This window comes from Euprymna scolopes, chromosome 1 (genome assembly GCF_053919585.1).
Source record: "Euprymna scolopes isolate OS-2025 chromosome 1, ASM5391958v1, whole genome shotgun sequence".
NCBI classification, from domain to species: Eukaryota; Metazoa; Mollusca; class Cephalopoda; order Sepiida; family Sepiolidae; genus Euprymna; species Euprymna scolopes.
The window spans coordinates 198,409,107-198,432,934 of record NC_136482.1 but is presented as its reverse complement, the minus strand read 5'-3'; the positions used below and the strand labels follow the sequence as shown (position 1 = coordinate 198,432,934).

At 33.4% G+C, this 23,828-nt stretch overlaps 1 protein-coding gene across 2 annotated transcripts in view; it reads left to right on the top strand.

Annotated features, from left to right (window-relative positions):
• LOC145279214 (neuronal acetylcholine receptor subunit alpha-9-like) overlaps nucleotides 1-23,828 on the top strand; it is a 75,020-nt gene that overhangs the window by 35,833 nt on the left and 15,359 nt on the right. For both annotated transcript variants that reach the window (XM_080130707.1, XM_080130708.1), the window contains exons 4-6: nucleotides 7,269-7,347; nucleotides 17,802-18,171; nucleotides 21,261-21,344. In XM_080130707.1, the coding sequence (XP_079986833.1) occupies nucleotides 7,269-7,347; nucleotides 17,802-18,171; nucleotides 21,261-21,344 (533 nt within the window). The remainder of the gene's footprint in view (nucleotides 1-7,268; nucleotides 7,348-17,801; nucleotides 18,172-21,260; nucleotides 21,345-23,828) is intronic.

The following is a 23,828-nucleotide window of genomic DNA, read 5'->3' as shown; positions in this document are numbered from 1 at the left end:
GTTTATTGAATATCTAAAAAGATCTCAAAGACAGACATAGCGCTCTTAGCAAGGCGGAATGCGCCAGAAAAAACCGACTGAAGCGGAGAAAAGAGCGCGATCGGTTCATTCAAGGACCATATAAATATGCCCGAAATCTATTTGAACAACCAAAATCAGGAGTATTAAAAACTGAACAACATGTCTTAGAAAGCCATCTAAGACACATACTCAGACCACAACCGCCACATCACACTGGAAAAATAGCAAATTTATATGGCCAGAAATTCCTTAGAAAAAGTTCAATATGAACATAATGACGTATGAAGAGGTTAAACGCGTTGTCTTCAAAGCTAGAAATAAATCTTCACCAGGCCTGAATAGCATCCCCTTCTTACTTTACAAAAGATGCCCAAAAGTATTTAAATGGCTATAAATTAACTTGAAGTTGGCATGGAAAAACCGTCATGTTAGTAACCAGTGGATGAAAGCAGACGGTGTGTACATACCTAAGGAGCAAAACGCAGAAGCTATAAATCAATTTCGGCCAATCTCACTTCTTAACGTAGAGGGAAAAATATTTTTCGCAGTAATGGCTTCAAGAATAACGAAATACCTACTATCAAACAAATATATCAATATTTCTGTGCAAAAAGGTGGAATCCCTGGAATAGCTGGTTGTCTGGAACATAGGAGTATGATATGGGAGGCTATCCAAAGAGCAAAAAAAAAAAAAACTGACTTGGACGTCATTTGGCTCGATTTAGCTAATGCATATGGATCAGTGCCCCATCAAATGATTCAACTATCCCTTCAAATGCACCACATCCCAGAGGGAATACGCAAGATGATTGCAACGTATTTTGATGGGTTTCACATGCGGTTTACCACAAATGACTACACGACAAACTGGATGAGACTTGAGGTGGGAATTGCAATGGGATGTACAGTATCGCCTATACTTTTTGTTTTAGCGATGCAAGTAATTCTCAAAGCAGCAGGAAACAATGTAAGCCCTACTAAATTAGGCGAAGAATGCGAAATGTCACCAGTAAAAACTTACATGGACGATACCACGATCCTCACATCAAAAGAAGCTGACACCCGCAAGTTACTCAGCATTATGGATGAAATGATGGTTTGGTCCAGAATGACTTTCAAGCCTAAGAAGTCCAGAAGCCTCTCTCTTAGAAAAGGAAAAGTGCATAAAGATATCTGTTTTTCAGTGGGTGGTCAGAAAATTCCTACAGTCTCAGAAGAACCAATAAAAAGCCTGGGAAGATGGTACGATAACACCTTGAAAGACTCCAACCAGGTTAAAGTGACAATAAAAACCGTCGATGAGAGTCTAAAGACGATCGTGCGCTGTCCACTTCAAGGTAAATACAAGGTATGGTGTCTTCAACACATGCTCATCCCAATTCTTTTATGGCCTCTTCGAAGTAACTATTAGTACGGTTGATGCAATCGAAGCGAAAATCAACAGATATACGAGGAAATGGCTAGGTTTGCCTCCAGGATTATCAAATTTGCAGAAGAGTTCAAAGCAGGGAAAGTCAGATTCCAGATGATGTTGGACAATTCCAACGACACTGTTGTAAAGACAGTACAACCCTCTCTTAAAACAGGAAGGAAATGGAAAGTCCAAGATGCTATAAATGAAGCGAAAGAAAACCTAGCCTTCAAAGAAGTCATTGGGCTCACTCAGACAGGGAAATCTGGACTGGGAATGACCAGCATTCAAAGATGGTCTACAGCTACAACCAAAGAGTACCGAGATCTGATCATCTAGGAAAAAAGGAAGCAAGAAGGAAAGCAAAAGGCTAATAAAAGCCATTCAACAGTCACAGCAGGGACAATGGACAAACTGGGGAGAAGCTATGCAAAGATCCATTACGTGGAATAACATCTGGCAAATGTCGCCGATTGAGTTTCATAATACGCTCAACTGATGACATGCTTCCATCAATGACTAACCTTTTTTTTGCTGAGGGAGGAAAAATGTGGATCGGATCAAAACGTATAACTAGCCCATTGCTAGTACAGAACCAAAATATTCTCGGAATCAATGATGATTGGATAGTCGCCGCAGATCTCCCTGGCTGGCAAAGTAATTATCCAAAAATTATAAAAGGAAAGGGTCAACGGCCAGACATTGTTCTCTCGTCAATAACAAGGAAAAATTCGTTTTGATTGAATTGACAGTACCTTATGAGAGTCGGGTAGAGAAGCAACACCAATACAAGATGGAGAAATATGAAAAAGAGAGTTGACCCGTGAAGGTTACGTTAAAATTCTTCGAGCTGTTGAAATTGGAGCAAGAGATTTCATTTCAGGCTCTTTATATCAACTTTTAGGACAGCTTGGAATTAAAGGCCGAAAAAGAAGCGCAGCATGTAAAAATCTAACAGAAATTACTGAACAATGTGCAACCTGGCTCTGGGCTAAAAGAAATACCGAGTGGTAATATGTGTCCACAGTGCTGATTTATTTATTTAATGATTTTAATTTTTTTATTTTGTTTAACAATTTTTTAAAATTATTTATTTTCTTTCTTTTCTCCTATTTTCTTTTCTTTATTTACCTTTTTATTGTTTTTATTTTGTTTTTCTATTCTTTCGATATGAGCGAGTCTTAACTTTTTTTTTTATTACATTTTCACCCCAAACAAGGAACATTGCCACTTTGGTGTAGGGGGCTACTATCAGGGGAAACATCTACTGGGGTACTATGTAGGGATTAGGGCAGCGAGATGTTGGTTCACGTTGCACTTGAACTTATGCATGTCAGTACAGTTGGGGAAGCAGTGACCTGGAATGGAGTTCCAAAGTCTAGCAGTTCTGAGGAAGAAACTACTGGAGTAGAAAGATCTTTTACATCTAGGGATCTCTACAGTGTGGGGGTGGGATTTTGCAGCTTGTCGAGTCTGTCGAGGGTGTTTACGTCGTGGGGGCACAAGTGCTTGCAGTTCATCAGAGCATTCACGATTATAATACTTGTAGAACAGGCAGAGGGATGCAACGTTTCGACGATGAGACAGAGGCTGAAGCTTAGATGCCAGTTTAGGGCCTATCAGATTTGCGACTCTTTTGAACCCTGTCAAGGAGCGAGAGACTAGTAGCCGATGCACCAGCCCAAATATGACAGCAATACTCCATACATGGGCGAATAGTGGCCTTGTAGAGGTATAGGATACTTTCGGGTGTTAGAAGTTTTCTAACACGGTAGAGAGAGCCCACCTTCCTCGCAGCGGCCCTGGCAATGCTCTCGATGTAATTGTTCCAACTCATGTTTCCTGTGAACGTTAGGCCAAGGAGCTTGAGAGACGTACTCTCAGATAAAGAGTCGTTAGCCATTGCTATAGGTGGTAGAGAAGGTTTCTTGTAATTATTGAATGAAACCAGTTTTGTCTTGGCGGCATTGAACGTGACCATCCATTTTTGTCCCCATTCCACTACTGATTGGAGGTCATCCTCTAGTGTTTCTGCCATTACTTTAGATATATGTTCATTTGTTTTCCTGTCGTGCCTGCTATAGAGTGTGGTGTCATCAGCATATATACCCATCTCAGAGGCAATTTTGTCGGGGAGGTCATTTATGAATATCAGGAACAATAGAGGTCCAAGGATAGATCCCTGGGGCACTCTCGCATTTATGTCATATTGTTTAGATGTACGACCGTCGAGGACAACCTAGATTTTTCTCTTATCTAAGAAGGATTTAATTATGTTAAGTATTCTACCAGTGATACCGTATGATCTAATCTTCCTGAGGAGACCCTCATGCCATACCCTGTCAAAAGCCTTAGATATATCTAGAGCTACCGCTCTGCCCTCTCCCGCTTTGTCCAGTGAATGGTATATGCGTTCAGAGATTACAGTGAGGATGTCTGCCGTGGAACGGGCTTGTCTAAATCCATATTGTTGGTAGGTCAGAAGTTTAGCATCTGTAAGGTGCTGGACTAGAGCATGGTTAATTAAGGTCTCAAATATTTTGGCAAAAAGTGGGAGGAGGCTAATAGGGCGATAATTTAATGGGTCAGTTCTTTCGCCAGAATTCTTGAATACTGGTACCACAGAAGCAGTTTTTCAACAGCCCGGAAAGCAAGCTTCATTAAGGCGTTTGTTGTAGCGTTTGGAGAGAACTGGAGCTACTTCGGCTGAGCACTTTTTTAATAGCACAGCTGGGATGAGGTCGGGTCCGCATGCTTTTGAAGTGTCAAGGCTTTTTATGATAGCATGCACCTGAGCAGGGGTGATTATTAGATCGTCTAGCGTGGCGTCTGTCCGCATAGGAAATTGAGGTAGGGGGTGGTTTAGAGGGTCCAGTGTGAAGTTTGAGGCAAACCGACTGGCAAGCATGTTAGCCTTCTCGGTTGCTGAGCAAAGAATCTCGTGATTGTTGGTTAGTGGGGGAATTGTTGATTGCCCATTATTTACTACACTGTTGTAGATTTTCCAGAAGTCACGAGTTCCTAGTTTTTGTGCTTCGATGCGTTTTTTAGTGGTCTATTTCTTTCTTAACGTTACTTCTAGCTTCTATGTACTTCTGTCTGTTTGAACTGGACTTATGTCGGTTAAACCTGCGGAATGCATGCTGCCTTTGGCCAATGGCAGTTGCGCAAGTCGAAGTAAACCATTGGGGAGAGTGGGGCTTGCTATAGAATTTCCGCATGGGAACATGCGCTTCGATTGCAGTTTTGAACCATTCAGTGGTCTTGGTTGCACACTGTTCAGCAGGAAGAGAAAAAATATTTCCCCATGGGGCGTCTCTGATAAGATCTCTGATGGCTTCCCAGTCAGCCTTTTTATAATATCTCGTTGTTTTGAGCACTGGCTCTTCAGTTTTGGGTCTAGAGTTTAGGGCGATTTCAACCATTATCACCGCATGATCAGCGTTACCAAGTGGGCTGTCGGCTTTCGTTACACAATCATCAGGAACTGTGGTCAAAAACAGATCTAATAGTGGTGCGTGTTGTTCTTCCTGGTCAGGGAAACTGGTTGGAAAAGTAACAATTTGCGATAGGGAGTGAGATACAGAGAAGCTATGAGTTGCGCTGCCTGCTGCATCTGTGCAAGTAGAGAATCCAAGCCAGTTTTTGTGATGGACATTAAAGTCACCAAATACATGTACTTGGGCGCTAGTGTCGAAGGAGAGTGCTGTGTCTATGCTGTCAGATACTTTGTTTATTATGGTGCAGTCTTGGGTCGAGGGAGAGCGGTAGAGAAAGTAAAAATAGCTAATGTTGTGTTGCATGATTAGTCTAAAGCACATAAAGGCTTGATCATCCGTTTCTAGGTTTGTTTCTCTAGTCAAGGGAAGGGTATTACGAATGTAAACTCCAAGTCCGTGCATATGTCTGTCAGAGTCCTTACGGCAGAGTGGGAGATATCCAGGCATGTTAAAGTAGTGAGAGGGGATGGAGGAGTGTAGGTTAGTCTCACTTAGTGCTAAGATATCCGGGGTATTTGTTAGGAGAAATGCTTCAACATCAGCTAAATTAGTTCTAAGCCCACGGATATTTGTGAATGCAAGCCTCAAGGAAGGAGGCAAGTTGGATTTGTTTGACCCTAAGCCTGGTTTAAGCTTATTTTTAGATTGTACTGTCATCATATTTTTATAGACGCAGCCTTTAAATTTAAACGTCATGCGCACAAAGCCGTCGTTATATGAAACGCCAATTTTTATACATTTTTACTGCATTGAACAGTTAATTCAAATGCAATTAAGATATCTAAGCCTCGCATTAACGAATGTGGCTGATGCGAAAAAGCCGTAACAAGGAAAATGCTCACCTAGACTGGATTTACAATAACTTATAACAGCCGAGCAGAAACAACATGAATACGTGAAAACAAACAAACAAAAAAAAAAAAAACAAAAAAAACGAGAGCTGACGTTACAATCTAGGCGAAAAGGAACACCACATGATATGTTCGCAAGGGTCTACAGTGTAGTTATTACTGTGAGTAGATTTTTTTTAATGTTTTCATGCATACATACATATATATATATATATATATATATATTTTATTAATGTTATGTATATATATACCTTTAGTTTTATATATATATATATATATATATATATATATATATATATATATATATATAGTACTTTTATTATTATTGTTGTTATTATTATTGTTTATTATTGTTAATATTATCATTATTTTCTTCGATATGTGCACGTCCCAACAATATGTCAGACGTAGCCTTTGAACATTGAACGACATGCGCAAAGCCGTTGCTCGTAACAAGAGCCGTTTAATTATCAAACGTCTTTTCCTTTAACTGTATTGAGCAGATAATTGGGCCTCACATCAGTGAGGGGGGCCGATACGCGAACATACCGTAGAGAGGAAAGCCCCGAAACGGTGCGTATTCTCTCCTGATGACCTAATATTATCTATGACGAAATACCCCCCAAACATGACTATATAAAGTTTAAAAAGACATGCTATGAAATACCCCCTTCCAAAAAAAGCACCATCCTATAAAACTCAGATGAGGAAATCCCTATGAAGGCGCTTTATCTCTCCCTTGACATTGACTTTAGCAAAAAGAAAACAGCTAACACACATCAGTATATACAAGCCTATAAGGTAAGTTGTTTCTCTCCAATACAACATCTTCTGCTGTTCGCTTGCTTCACAGCGAGTTTCTACTACTGTTCCGCTAGTAATTTTTATCCTCTTTTGAATTCCAACGGTATTATTTATTTCCAAGAAAGACCAAGAATTCAAAGCATATAAGACGTTATGAGGAGAGACGCTGGGAATTCATTTATAAATCAACGACTTTTTTTTCGTTCGAAAAAAGAACGAAAACGCCGTTTTCGAATTCAACTGTTTTAATATAGCGTAATGGACAAATAAAAAGGTATTTGCAGCTTCGCTTCCAAATTTCGGATTTTAATCTTGTCAAATTACAATTCAATTCCTTTTGACGGATTGATTATTGCTATTTCTTCAGATGAGTTAAGGGCATAATAGATTCACTGATTGATATATAATAATTAAATGATTGATTTTGCGCTACGAAACAGATACTGTCAAGAATTGTATAAGTCAACTGAATTAAAGGAATAAATTATAAGATGGTCAACATCATGAATTTTGGCATATAACTTTTTGTCATTTATTTCTCTCTCTCTCTCTCTCTCTCTCTCTCTCTCTCTCTATATATATATATATATATATATATATATATATATACATATATATATTTTTTTTCCAACAAGTCTTAAGTTAAATAATTTATTAACCAACTACTTTTTTTTTCTGCAGCATAAGTGAAGTTGACGCCGAACGTGGTCAAGATACTATTGTAATACGTTCTACTGGTTATGCCAACTTAGTAAGACTTGTAAGTAGAAAATCTTCCCACACTTCTTTATTTTTTCTATTCTAGGATTGGAGAAATTAAAAAAAAACTGTTCAAACAGAATATTCACACACGATTTAAACTACAATCCCAATCCACAATGCACGAGGGGCGTTCCAAAAGTAGTGCCTCCTATTTTTCATTATGATCGAATGGATCGGAAAGGACTGCAATTTGCATTGTTACGATGACTGGTCTTATGCATTAATGATCTGAAAATTTCATCTCTCTATTGTAGATATTGACGTCGTGAAACTCTAAAAAGCAACCTGCATCAGAAGCATAGATGTGCCATTGAATTCCTGGCAAAAGTACATTAAGAATGTAGAAAAATAAATTCTGAAACGCGACAGGTCGCTCGTTTTAATAACACCGCTCCCGTCTTTGTTCTTTGTAGCTGTTAAACTTTTTGAGTAAACAAATAGTAGGCTTTACTTTTGGAATCACCCTTCTGTAATTTTGACAATTCTCTTTATTTAGTAATTTTATTTTTACATATATATCCAACATTTAAGGACAATCTGTATTTTTTACAGGCTTACATCTTCCACGAATCAGAAAATATAGATTTAATAAATTTTCCCAAACGGTTTTCGGGTCATCCACATAGTTAAAAGGTTGCATTGAAATAAATATATTTCACTAATATTTGTTTATTTGTAAATCGAACACGGCAGACAATACAGTATGGAAGATATTTGGTTTTAAAATTATGACTCAGATCAATATATTTGCTGATGGCACCACACTTGCCAGGTCATAAAATACGCTTAAATATGATATTTTAATTTATGCAGATTTTATATTTATTATTATAGAGCCAATTCTCTATAGATTATTATATTGTAGCCAATATATAGTAAGTTCAAAAGTAATATATAAATATGACTTTGGTGCCATCTGCTTGAATCGAATCGAAACTATATATATATATATATATATATATATATATATATATATATATATATATATTAATTAATTAATTTATTTTTAAAACATTAATCTACGTATATGCATGTTTCGGGACCCTACCCCTCTTCATGTACTTACTGTTTTAAAAATAAATAAATAAATAAATAAATAAATAAAAATATTATTTGTTTACGTCCAAAATAAGAAATGGGCAATTTCTAAAAATAACATCCGATCTTGAAGGTGAAGACGCCAACATCAATATCGTTTAAAAAAATCAACAACAAAAAACTACGTATATATATATATATATATATATATATATATATATATATATATATATATATATATATAATAAAGTTATATATTTGGATTTTATATATATATATATATATATATATATATATATATATATATATATATATATGTAAAATAAAATAAAATAAAGTTATATATTTGGATTTTACCATCACTGGATTATTTATCTTCCACCAGACTATCCATTCACGTGTAATCATCTTTTTCTTCACCATATTCCCTCTGCTTCAATTTTTTGTTATCAAGTAAGATCTTTGACTTGCTTGTTGTTTCAGCAAATACTTTTGCATGCAAAATCCGATCCCGCATTTTGCTAATTCCTACCCTCTGATGAGAAGGAAAGTATTTCTTCGAAACTCCGCGGATTAAGGACTATCCACTTATCTAGTGTTTCCTTTTCAGATTAAATATGTTTTTAACTCTTTTCAAAGTGTTTTTAACATGTTTTATTAACTGTTTGCTCCTATATATATATATATATATATATATATATATATATATATATATATATATATATATATATAGTAATATATATATATATATATAGTAAGTTATAAAATATATATGGCAATTAAGCTACACAGAATATTCCGCGTTTCATCTTATGAATCCTAGCGTGGATGAAACGCGGAATATTCTGTATAGCTTAATTGCCATATATATTTTATAACTTACTACCTAGCTCTAACTACGTGTTGAGCACTGTTGAAGTAAATACTTAAAGTTTATGCATAAATTTATACTTTCGTATATTAATTTATGTGATTAAATGAAGTAGTCATATATATATATATATATATATATATATAAATTTAAAGGAGATTAGAATAATAGTCTAAAGAGCTAAGTGTATTTTAATGTAATAGTGAAATTACTAGTTTAATTAAAATACAGGAAATGCTCGTTGTAATTTAGATATATAATAAGCTCGATAGTTAAATGTCCTAGAGCTAATTCAATATTAAGTAATGTGATTTATAATTTAAAAATTAAAAAAATTTTTTTAAAAATTTAAAAATCAAATTTTAATTAAATTAAAAATCAGTTTCATAAGAAGGAACAACAACAAAGTCAATTATCTGTACGATCGTTTCGGAAATCCGTGCTTTTTATTTGTGGTATACATGAAGTCACGTAGAACAATTATACATAGTTTTTTTGGTAAGCACGGTCTCCTCATCAGCAAATTTAGGAGGATTTCTATTGAATTTAAAAGACACCAAAAATAAACCTAGCATTAAAAGTAAGGCAGATGAATCTTTTAGTTTTTCTTTTTTTGAAATCAGGAACTGTGTTTATAAGAAAATTAGTATAGGTTAGAGATAGAAATGAGTAGAAAAAATATATATATATATATATATATAAATTCAATAGAAATCCTCCTAAATTTGCTGATGAGGAGACCGTGCTTACCAAAAAAACTATGTATAATTGTTCTACATAACTTCATGTATACCACAAATAAAAAGCACGGATTTCCGAAACGATCGTACAGATAATTGACTTTGTTGTTGTTCCGTCTTATGAAACTGATTTTTAATTTAATTAAAATTTGATTTTTAAATTAAAAAATTTTTTTTTTTAATTTTTAAATTATAAATCACATTACTTAATATATATATATATATATATATATATATATATATATATATATATATAGAGAGAGAGAGAGAGATAAATAGATATATAGATATATAGATATATGTATATGTACCTCTAAGCACACACACGCACACACACACTAGCATATATATATATATATATATATATATATATATATATATATATATATATATATATATACATGTGTATTTATATTAGCTGCTGAAAAGAAAGATGGCTTCCAAGCGCAAAAATATTCCGAGCCGGATAAAATATATTTGCAAAAATCTTGAATATAATAAAATTTTACTCTTATTAACAGCCTGCACCAAAGGTTAAAGAAAGAAAGGCGCTAAATAAAATCAAATTAATACAATATTTACTTCAGTTGAAGTTTTTAGAAATCTTCCTGGGACTAACACCTGATACACAACAGATTTGTGTGTGAGTTCCTCCCTCATAGGTTCCGAAATGGCTGAGCTTATCTTTTGCAAATTTCATACAAAGGTTATTTATGTGTCTGGCAGTGTTCTTAGATATGTTTTGCATACAAATTCATCAGATAAGTATCGAAAATGGAAAAAATCCGATCCTAAAAATAGTCTTTTTTTCTTATAAATAAAAAGGAGAATTTTTACAGGAGAATATTTTACGTTACACCGGCAAGAGAGATGGTATAATCTCAGCAAATCATTTCTTCTTAAAAAACAAACCCCACAGAATTATTGACATCTGAAGATATTGCTCATTATTAGAGCATTCGACTACATATCGAATGATCCGCTGGTCAAGCCAGGGTGTACCTCACCATTTTATTTTTTTCTTAAAAATGAGTTCAATTTATTAAAAGCAAAATCACTATTTAAAATCGCCGCAAATCATTTCTTCGTTTGTGTATTTTAAGACTAAATACTAATCAAAAGTGGGTTTTCCAGTGCATTCATCATTAAGCCCAAATATCAGCTGACGTGATATTGTAAACAAACACAGACGAAATTTAATGAACGACATATTATTAAAAAATATTTTTTGCGAATTAGTCCACCGAACAAATTATTCCTCGTAATCGATCCAGTAGATATCTCACTGCTGATGCAATTCTCTATCTATATAAGAGCCAGGTACGTCCAAGGATGGAATACTGTTGCCACATCTGGGCAGGAGCTGCTAGAAAGGACTTGTCCTGCCTTGATAGAGTTCAAAATAGACTTCGTAGCCTCGTAGGAGATGTCCTTTTCTCTTCCTTGCAACCTCTATCTCACAGAAGAGATGTACGAGTTTGTCTCTGATGTATCGTTATTTTCATGGAAAGTGTTCGACTGAGCTTCAATCTATGGTCCCCCCTCGCAAAACTTTCACAAGTAACACTCGTCTAGCTGTAAACACTATCAATAATCCCCCCCAACTCTTTATCTGTGCCTAAACCTAAACGTAGATTCCATGAACAAAGCTTTTTTATTAGAACTGCACGCCTGTGGAATTGTCTTCCGTTTTCCTGCTTTCCGGCTGACTACAATATGGTTGTGTTCAAGTCTAACGTAAATAAGTTCTTGATGAGCCGTTCCATATAAGTTATCAAATTTAACAAATTTTCATTACTAATGATTATTATATTGTCCAATTTCTACTGTGCACTCTTTAACCCTTATCCTTGAGTGGCCTCTTGGCCTTGATAATGAGTTGATACCTATGAAAAAAAAAAGAAAAAGTCCAATGTGAACAAGTTCTAATTGAATCGTCCCCCTAAGTAATCCAAGTTACAAAATTCCCACTGTTTACTATGCTAAAATCACAATGTCTAATGTATACCTATTAACCCTTATCCTCGAGTGGCCTCTGGGCCTTGATAAGTGGTGACACCCTTGTAAAAAAAAAATCTATAATAATCAATAGAGGATTGATTCTATAATAATACATACGCAATCTGCATAAATTAAAATATCATATTTAAGCGTATTGTACGACCGGGCAACGCCGGGCGTCCAGCTAGTATATTTTGAAATAATTTTTTGATCTGTCAAATGTAATGCCATTTAGGTCTAAAATCCGAACATACGACTAACATAATTTTATATATTACAAGCTGCATTGATCTGGTGTTGCCCGGCTAACAGGCTTGTAGATATGGAACGAAACCTTAATCATGAGTTCGGTGTGTGTAGCGTTTGGTCTATTGTTATGAGAACATTGTTCCAGGAATTACCCCTTTCTTTTGGTGGGAGCAGTGTAGTATACATTCTTGTGTAGTTGTCTGCTTTGCTATTGTTTTTTTTTTTTTTCACTCACCATTTTTAAATGAATTGTCTGAGTGTTTAAAAACGTATATTTTACTCCGTAAATATTCTGTTATGAGATAAAGTACATACATACATACATGATGATCGCAACGTCTTGTCAGACGAGTGCCACTCCCTCAGACATTTAAAATCCATGAGCCCAAATGCCTGAGGGAGTATCTATACAAAGATGATGTTACAGAGTCTTAGCTTTGTACGACAGTTAAGTCTCTCTCTCGGTTCAAAATGTTGAGATCCAGCAACAAGCAAGAGCAAGATAGCCAGCAACAAATTAAACTGCAGACCAGCTTAATGCAGGTACTGGTCTCCCGCTTTATGGTTTTTTAAATCAGAGATTTGCTTCTCCTAGAAAGGTTGCCTTCACCACGGCTTACAGGAACCCTCTCCACCCCAATACACATATACACACACAAATATACATGGTGCTAGTTGGCCGTTGACCCAGAAAAAGAGTACATTCGCCCTTTGGAAGGTCTTGTTTTTAATCCTTCAGGGAGACTAGCCGCCCTCCTCACCAAACAAGTCTGGTGGGGGAACCAGTTTAGTCACATACATACATACATACATACATACATACATACATACATACATACATATATTTATATATATGAGTAAAAATAAAATAAAAATTACAAGCGATGGTTGACGTTATGTTATTTGAGAAGGAAAAATGGAGAATTAATAAAATAGTAATCAACGTTTCGTCCCTATTTCAGGGGACATCATCAGAATTTCGTAGAAAAAAATGTAGAAGAAAACGATTACATGCGAGTAAAAAAAGGAAAAAACAATCTATAAATGTGCGTTTGAAAAGGTTGGATTATTCTATGCATATATATATACACATTAAAGCGTTATTCATATGCATATGTATATGTATATTTACTTTTTTATCTTATTTATTTTGTTGAAATTATATGGGGAGAGACGATTAACAACATATAGACTCATTACCTAGAGTCCGTATTCATATTTTGCTCTCTGATTATTGTACTTCCTATAATAGGAGCTAAATTGTAGAAACCTTTTCTTTGCGTGATGGTGCTAGTATTTTAAATAAGTTCTGATTCCGGAACTCTTCGTTTAGTTCTATCTACAACGAATTTAATAATTTTTACATGGTCAAAGTTAAACGAGTGATCATGTTCAGCACAATAGCAAAAAAGTGCATTGAAGGAGTTTCCATTTTTATGTCTCTTTTATGTTCATTAAGTCTTATTTCTAATTTATGTTGTGTTTCTCCTATATATGTTTTGTGGCAGTTATTACAAGGGATAGAGTATATGCCGGCGTTGGATGTGAGTTTTTTTTTTTGGGGGGGGGGGTGCTTAGTGGTTTTTAGTGTTTGTTTTATTGTTGAAGAAGTTATTTGTATCGAATATATACCAAGTCTATTGAGAGTGTCGCAAATTTTTGTATTATTAGTATGGGTAGGAATGAAAAGATATCTGTTTAGTAGGGAGGTATATGTTGTTTTATATTTCTGTTTGTTCATATTAGAATATATTTTCGTGTTTTTTTCTTCGCGTTTGAAATGAAATAAGTCGAATATTGTAATGTTTTTAAAGCGTTCGTGATATGTTGAATTTCATCATCAAGATATTGGAGACTACATATTTGAAAGGCACGCAAGAAAAAAAACCCAATGATCAGTTTTTATTCTATCATTGTGTTGCGAGTAGTAATAAATGTAATCGTTTGTGGTTTTTCTTTTTTTTTTTTATAGTAAAATATGTTTTTAAAGTAAAATATGTTTTTATAGTAAAATATGTTTTTATAGTAAAATATATTTTTATAGTAAAATATATTTTTATAGTAAAATATATTTTTATAGTAAAATATATTTTTATAGTAAAATATGTTTTTATAGTAAAATATGTTTTTATAGTAAAATATATTTTTATAGTAAAATATGTTTTTATAGAAAAATATGTTTTTATAGAAAAATATGTTTTTATAGTAAAATATGTTTTTATAGTAAAATATGTTTTTATAGTAAAATATGTTTTTATAGAAAAATATGTTTTTATAGAAAAATATGTTTTTATAGTAAAATATGTTTTTATAGTAAAATATGTTTTTATAGTAAAATATGTTTTTATAGTAAAATATGTTTTTATAGTAAAATATGTTTTAATAGTAAAATATGTTTTTATAGTAAAATATGTTTTTATAGTAAAATATGTTTTTATAGTAAAATATGTTTTTATAGTAAAATATGTTTTCATAGTAAAATATGTTTTTATAGTAAAATATATTTTTATAGTAAAATATGTTTTAATAGTAAAATATGTTTTATACTAAAATATGTTTTCATGCTAACATATGTTTTTAAAGTAAAATATGTTTTCATAGTAAAATATGTTTTCATAGTAAAATATGTTTTTATAGTAAAATATATTTTTATAGTAAAATATGTTTTTATAGAAAAATATATTTTCATAGTAAAATATGTTTTTATAGTAAAATATGTTTTTATAGTAAAATATGTTTTTATAGAAAAATATGTTTTCATAGTAAAATATGATTTTTATAGTAAAATATATTTATATAGTAAAATATGTTTTTATAGTAAAATATGTTTTTATAGTAAAATATATTTTTATAGTAAAATATGTTTTTATAGAAAAATATGTTTTCATAGTAAAATATGTTTTTATAGTAAAATATGTTTTTATAGTAAAATATGTTTTCTGATCTGATAAGTATATCTAGAAAAGTTAGAGAGTTGTCTTGTTCGGATTCGTGTGTAAATTTTATGGATGAATTTAATTTATTTTGGAGTTGTTCTATTTGTGCGTTTATGGGGAGAAAATATCGTCTATGTATCTAAAGTATGTGGAGTTTTTATGTAATCTGAATTTGAAAGAGTTGGTCTCTAGAAATTCTAAAAATAGGCAAGCAAGTACTCCGCTAAGGGGGTCTCCTATAGGGAGTCCGAATTTTTGTCTGTAATAGGAATTATTGAATTGGAAATAGGTTCTATCAGTGATAAGTTTTATTATTTGTATTAATGTGTTCGAGGGAAAAAGGTAGATCGATTGTAATTTTGTTTAGGTGTTTGTGGAGTAGATTAAAGGATTTTTTGATAGGGATATTGGTGTATAGGGAAACTATATCTATTTCTGTAAAGACAACATCCCTATGCGACCCATACTCTTACATCGGTAGTATCACTTATAAGATAGCACGAGCAATAGTCCATATTTTAATTCCATTAATGGGCACCATTAGTACATCACATATTAAAAACTCTGGCGACCTTCTGAATAAAATAAAAAATATTGACATACGAAACAAAACAATGCACAGTATAGATATAGAATGTTTTTCCCCTGAGGACAAGAGCCTTTGAAACTCCATGATATATATATATATATATATATATATATATATATATATATATATATATATATATATATATATATATAGTAATTTATAAAATATATATGGCGATTAAGCTACACTGAATATTCGGCGTTTCATCCACTCTAGGATTCGTCAGGCTTATGCGCGAATTCTGTGGTTGTTTCTCGTTTTTATATGGTCCTCTTCTGTTGAGGATTTTAGTTAGCCAATCAGCTTTCTAGTATCCACCACGCGCGTGGATACTAGAAAGATATATATATATATATATATATATATATATATATATATATATATAGATATATATATATATATATACTAGACTACCCGTGACCTGTTGGGTCAGTATGTTATATTAGCTATGCAATTAATGTATGAGCGTGACACTCGTGACGTAAAGAAAAAAATTGTGACATAACAGAAACATTTCTATGAAAGTATATTAACATGAAAAAAGAATATAGATAGATTTCTATAAGTCGTTCTGTTTATAATTGTTCATTTTTGAAAAAAATACTTACAGCCATTGAGTTATAAGTGGTTTTCCATACTTAACGGTAAATGTGCACTGAACAGATGCCATAATACTTAAAGTTAAATTCAAATTTTGATATTTAAAAAATGTAGAATAAATGTTAAAAAAAATTAAGGCGGTGGGTAAATCGCCGTTGTTAAATGCTCTTATGGTTGCCAACGTATAAAAGTAGATTTATTTGTAAGAAGATTGCGTTAAAATAACTTAAATGTAATACGAAAATGAACAATGTAAAAAAATGCAGAAAGTATTAGCAATTATTTACTTAGATAATTTAAACACGTGGAACGCTGCAAACGTACAGAGTAAAACAATACGTTTTATTGTTGCGTTGATTATTTTTTATGTACGCATGCGCAATCGGAAGTCGTAAACCGGATGTTGGGTTACAACACTTGTTACAAGGTCGTTTGAGTTTTATAATTATATATATATATATATATATGTGTGTGTGTGTGTGTGTGTGTGTGTGTGTGTGTGATGAGAGTAATGGAAATAGTATTCCAACGAGATAGAGAGATAAAAAAGGACAAACCAAGTTACGCGCCCACCAACGTTTCGTCTTTATTGTAAGACTTTTTCTAGATGAATGAATTAATGAAAATAAAACACCAAAACAACAGTTAAAAATATATTTGATGCAATGAACTGTATGACTATGTCCTATTTTCATTACAACAAATATATGTTCAAATATTGTACTGGTATTTTATTTTCTTAAATTTATTCATCTAGAAGAAGTCCTACAATAAAGACGAAACGTTGATGGACGTCTGACTTAGTTTGTTTCATTTCTTTCTCTCTCTCTTTCTCTTTTCTATATATATATATATATACATACATATATATATATATATAGATATCTCCATTTTCAAAGAGATAGCTTTTCTTTGTGCATACACAGATTACTAATGACGTGGCACGAAACTTAAATCGAAATCCTAATAGAAAAGCTTTAAGGTTTCATCCATTTGTCAGCATGTTAGATTTATAAAATGTAATTTTTTATTAATTTAAAAAAAATTGGGAAACCAACTGACTTAAAATTATATATTAGATGTATCTATTTTAAAAAGATAATTTTATTTTATGAAAATTGCCAAAATTTTTATGTTTATTTATTCATACGAATAAACGCGAAAATCTTCGTCTTGGTTTATCAGAAAAAGTTTATATATATATTTATTTTTTTTTAAATTTAGTTTCAAGTACTTCAGCAAACTTTGCGAACTGAAATATAATTAAATTTCATTCTTCTTAACAACATTCACCAACGTTCAACGAAATAAAGGCTAAGCAGAATCAAACATCGATCCGTTAGATTCAATACTATATAAATCTAATTTCTAACACCCGACTAGATGTGCCTCGTTTTAATTTTTATGTTAATTTTATTATTTTTTCAGGTGAAATCGAAAGTGCGGTGTGAATTTGATACGCATAATTTCCCGTTTGATTCGGCAAGCTGTTTGCTAATCATAGGACCTTGGGTTCATTCCAGTTTGCATATTAACCTGACCATCATTACTCCAGAGATTGACCTTTTTAATTACAAAAATAACTCACGTTGGAATCTCGTGACCGCAACAGTTGAGAGACGAGCTGAAAAGTATAGTTGTTGTCCAGAAACGTTCTATAGTATTGCGTACAAAAACGAATTCGTTCGCATCTCCAACGATTACGTACTAAGTTTACTTGTACCAAGCTTCATCCTTTCTCTCCTTTCGATTCAGCTGTTCATGTTGCCAAACGACAGTTCCGAAAAGATCACGCTTGGTAAGTCCGTGTATTAAGCAACCTTTAGTCACCATCTTTTTCTAAATATTTTTCTTCTATTGTTTTGTTTATTTTAATACAATTAACAGCGAGCAGTTAAGTTGGTAGTTGTGAGGCACTGAGGCAACTAACTACAGATGATGAATCAGTAAAAATCCTCATTACCGCACTGGATCGGGTTTAGAAAATGATGAACTGTTATGAGATTGCATTCTTGAGAATAGATATAAGCTGTGTCCAAGAAACTCGTTGGAGAGGTAAGTCTACTAGAATAGTTGTGGAAAAGTATGCAAGATATAAGATGTATTGGGTCGAGAATGAAGAAAGAACAGGTAATGATTTTATTTATTGAAGAGAGATGAGTATGTAAAGTGATTGAAGTTAATTGCTTAAGTGAGAGAATCATATTGATGAAGTTTTTGGTTGATGAGAAAATTTTCACAGCTGAATCTTTTTGTTTCATTTTTTTACATAGGCATCACCACTTATCAAGACCAAAAGACCATTCGAGGATAAGGTTTAAAGCGTGCATAGTAGACAATTGGACAATATAGTAATCGTTAGTAATGGAAATTCGGTAAATTTGTTAACTTAAGTGGAACGGCTCATCAAAAACATGTTTACGTTACACTTGAAGACAACCATATAGTAGTCAGCTGGAAAGCAGGAAAACGGAAGGGAGTTCCATAGGCATGCAGTTCTAAGAAAGAAACTTTGTTCATGGAATCTATGTTTAGGTTTAGGCACAGATAAAGAGTGAGAGGAATTATTGATAGTATTTTCAGCTAGACGAGTGTTTCTTTTTTTTTTTTATTACATTTTCACCCCAAACAAGGCACATTGCCACTCAGCTGTAGGGGGCTACTATCAGGGTCAGCAACTACTGGGGCACTATGTAGGGATTAGGGCAGCAAGATGTTGGTTCATGTTACACTTGAACTTCTGCATGTCAGTACAGTTAGGGAAGCAGGATCCTGGAATGGAATTCCAGAGTTTAGCGGTTCTGGGGAAGAAACTACTGGAGTAGAAAGATCTTTTACATCTAGGGATCTCTACTGTGTGGGGGTGGGATTTAGCTGCCTGTCAGGTTTATCGAGGGTGTCTGCGTCGTGGGGGCACAAGTGTCTGCAGTTCGTCAGAGCATTCACCATTAAAATACTTGTAGAACAAGCAGAGGGATGCAACATTTCGTCGATGGGACAGAGGCTGAAGCTTAGATGCCAGTTCAGGGCCTATCAGATTGGCGACTCTTTTTTGAACCTTGTCTAGGAGCGAGAGACTAGTAGTAGATGCACCAGCCCAGCTGTGACAACAATACTCCATACATGGGCGAATGGTGGCCTTATAGAGATACAGGATACTTTTAGGTGTCAGTAGTTTTCTAGCACGGTAGAGAGAGTCTACCTTTTTTGCAGCGGCCCTGGCAATGTTTTCAATATAATTGTTCCAGCTCATATTTCCTGTGAACGTTAGGCCAAGCAGTTTGAAAGATGTACTCTCAGACAGGGAGTCACTGGCCATTGCTATTGGTGGCAGAGAAGGTTTCTTGTAGTTATTGAAGGAAACCAGTTTGGTTTTGGCAGTATTGAATGTGACCATCCATTTATGTCCCCATTCCACTACTGATTGGAGGTCATCCTCTAGTGTTTTTGCCATTTCTTTAGATATGTGTTCATTTGTTTTCCTGTCATGCCTGTTATAGAGCGTAGTGTCATCAGCATATATACCCATCTCAGAGGCAGTTTTGTCGGGGAGGTCATTAATAAATATCAGGAACAATAGAGGTCCAAGAATAGACCCCTGAGGCACTCCCGCATTTATATCACACTGTTTAGATGTTCGACCGTCGAGGACAACCTGGATTTTTCTCTTGTCTAAGAAGGATTCAATTATGCTAAGTATTCTACCAGTGATACCGTATGATCTAATCTTCCTGAGGAGACCCTTGTGCCATACCCTGTCAAAAGCCTTAGATATGTCTAGAGCTACCGCTCTGTCCAGTGAATGGTATATACGTTCAGAGATTACAGTGAGAATGTCAGCTGTGGAACGGGATTGTCTTTGGCGAGGAGGGATCATAGATTGAAGCTCAGTCGAGCACTTACCATGAAAATAACGATAAAGCAGAGACAAACTCGCAACATCTCTTCTGTGAGATAGAAGTTGAAGGAAAGAGCAAAGGACATCTTCTACGAGACTGCGAAGTCTATTTTGAACTCTATTAAGGCAGGATAAGTCCTTTCTAGCAGCTCCTGCCCAGATGTGGCAACAGTACTCCATCCTTGGAGGAACTTGGCTCCTATATAGATAGAGAATTGCATCAGCAGTGAGATATGTACGGGATCGATAGAAGGATCGCATCACTTTTTCAGCAGCCTTGGCAACAGATTCGATGTATGTGTTTCATTTCACTTCGAGTGACTATCTACAGACTTCCAGTTCAGTTTAACATATTTTGATTTTCGCTCAACGGGTTGCAGTTGATTGCTTACTAAAAGATACTTTGAATCAGTTGTGCAGTGGCGTAGAAAAGTGGGTTCGCACCGGGCGGCGCGTGCGAGAGGGCGGCATTTGAGAGGGGGGAATTGAAAATAGAAAATAGAAAATTTTCTTTATGCCAAAATGAGTTTTTAAGGCCGTAATATGTTTTTGTGTTTTATGTGTGTTTTCAAACGAGTTTGACATCCTTGATTGTGATTCCATGAAAAAAAAAAAAAAAAAAAATTTTGATTAAAAGAAAAGAAAATTTTGGTTACATGAAAAAAAATTTTGATTCCATGAAAAAAAAAAAAAATTTGATTTCATGAAAAAAAATTTTTTTTTGAGAAATTTCTGGAATTTTGAAGGTTAACTGATTATCAAAGGCTAAGTAAGGGATACTAAATCTTACAACCGCCTCAGGTGTCACGAATAGTTGCTATGCCACTGGAGTTGTGTAACCCGTTTTTGTTTATTCTGGAGGCAGGTTGTGAGTTTGGATGTCATTGTAAAAAATGTGGAATTTTCAAATCTTATTGCACACAAGGAAAAAACATTTTTATCAATTATTTTTGTTTGAATTTCTTTAAAGAATTTGCTTTTCGTTGTAGGTATTTTATTATTTTGTGCGTTCTTTGTGATACTTCTATACACGAATTCCGTGTTGCCGTCGGCGGACACTACACCTTATTTTGGTAAGTATGAATTTGTTCATCATAGTTAAAAAATATTCCTAGTCAGTTTCAATTTGTATTCAAACGATGATGTGAAACCATTAACCAGAAAACAGATGATGATCGCATATATAGTGATTTGCATAAGAAAGTCGGTTGTTAAATGCCAAGTGATACATTTCCTCAGTTATCCTAGAAAATTGTTAACAGTCGGACCCACACGCTGTGTCTGAGACAGCCGCTAGGAAACAAACAAAAAGAAAAAATTGAATTCAGTTGAAATGAAATTCATTGATTTTTTTTACCAGTGCTTTCCAACCATATATTTCCATTCACACATTACCAACCACATATTTTTAAAGTCCTTATTTGTCATATTTATCAAAACTCTTCCGTGTTTAACACTTGCTTTAAAAGTCTCTCTCGTCGCCAAACGTCCATCTCACGTCGTCACTCGCCTTTTCCAGTCCTGACCACGTGGTTCATTTTTCTTTCCTTTTTCCTTCCTCTTCCTCCTGTCACATCATTCCGCTCCTTGGTAACGCGTATCAGCGGCTCCGTTACATTTATACAATTCCTCTAAATTCATACAAAATTTCGTTTAAGTGCTTAATACTGTATACACTAGTGTTACTTAGTAGCGATTACGTTAGCGTGAATTTTGACGAGGGTCACTTTTAGTGCATATCACGGTAACCTATATTCAAACAGAATTGCGATGACGTGAATTGAAGCGGGGCGGAGGGCAACAGGTAAAACGGTAGACTAAACATAGTTGTACAATATGAGGACACGACGAATGACTCGTACATCTATATCTACATATCAAAACCTATTCTTTCTTTGTTACCAAGTCAATTCCATTGTTTATAAAATTAAATTCTTGAATCCATTCTATTACATAAATATATCTGTAATACTTTGTTCATAAACATTACTAAACCTAAGTTAAAATTCTTCCGTTAGATTTTTAACATACATATTTTAGCTAAACATTCCTTTCTTTGAAAACATTATCTTTGCCTATCTTTTTCTACATAACAGTTAACAAATCACTAATAATAGTCGTTCAAACCTTTGGCATTGCCCGTCACAACATAACACATATACTACGCTTTAATCATAGTCAAAAAGCCACAAATAAACAATAATAATTTTAATTTACTCTTACTAATTTTAGTTTTACTCATTTTCACCACAAATAAAGCATATTGCAACTTGGACGTGAGGGGATACTGCTCGGGATAGTGTCTAGCAGGGAACTGTGAGGAGTCTAGCAGCGAGATATTTGTTCACATTACATTTAAACTTCTGCATAATAAGTATGGTAGCGATGGGATCAGGCGCACGCGCCTTGGATGTGTTTATGGTTTTATAATATAAGAAATTTGAAACAAAATAATTATACCATATTATATATATATATATATATATATATATATATATATATATATGAAAATATGTTTATTTAATTATATTTCACCTTTTATTTATATCGATCCTTTAATTTATGTAACTAAAAAGCATATAACAAATAAATGACAAAAGTCTATATTCTAAATTTTTACATGCGCAATCCTTGGCAGCACCTGTTTCGTAGCGCAAAATCATTTATGTAATTATTATGTCAATTATTGAATTTATTTCGCCGTCAACTCATCAGAAGAAAAAGAACTTATCAAATTTGGATTACTAAATAAAATAAAAAGATGGCGTACCAAAATAAAAAAATTCATTTATTGATATAATAATTACATGGATGATTTTGAGCCACAAAACATGTGCTTTCAAGAATTGGGCAAGTTAACTTACTTAAAGGAATAAACGGTAAGACGATCAACATCTTGAAATTTAGAATATAGACTTTTGCCATTTATTTGTTTTATATATATATATATATATATATATATATATATATATATATATATATATATATATATATATATATATATATATATATGAAAAGAATAATGGAAATAGTATTCCGACGAAAGAGAAAAATAAAAAGGAACAAATCGAGTTAAGTGTTAGCAACGTTTCGTCTTTATTTCCAGAGGAATTTACAAATAAAGACGAAACGTTAATGAACACATAACTCGGTTTGTTCCTTTTTATTTCTTCTGTCTGTCTGTCTGTCTGTCTGGCTCTCTCTCTCTCTCTCTATATATATATATATATATATATATATTGTGACGTAATTCCCCATTAAGGAGCTTTAGAACTACACTGAGATAGTTTTTAACCGATCCCGGGTAATTACACACACATATACATACATACATACATATATATATATATATATATTATATATTATATATATATATATATATTGAGTAATGTGATTGATAATTTATATTTAAAATTAAAAATCCGTTTCACAAGGAAGAACAAACAAAATCAATAAACCTATGCACTTTAGGACAGTTGTTCTAACCCCTTTAAATATATATATATATATATATATATATTATATATATATATATATATATATTATATATATATATA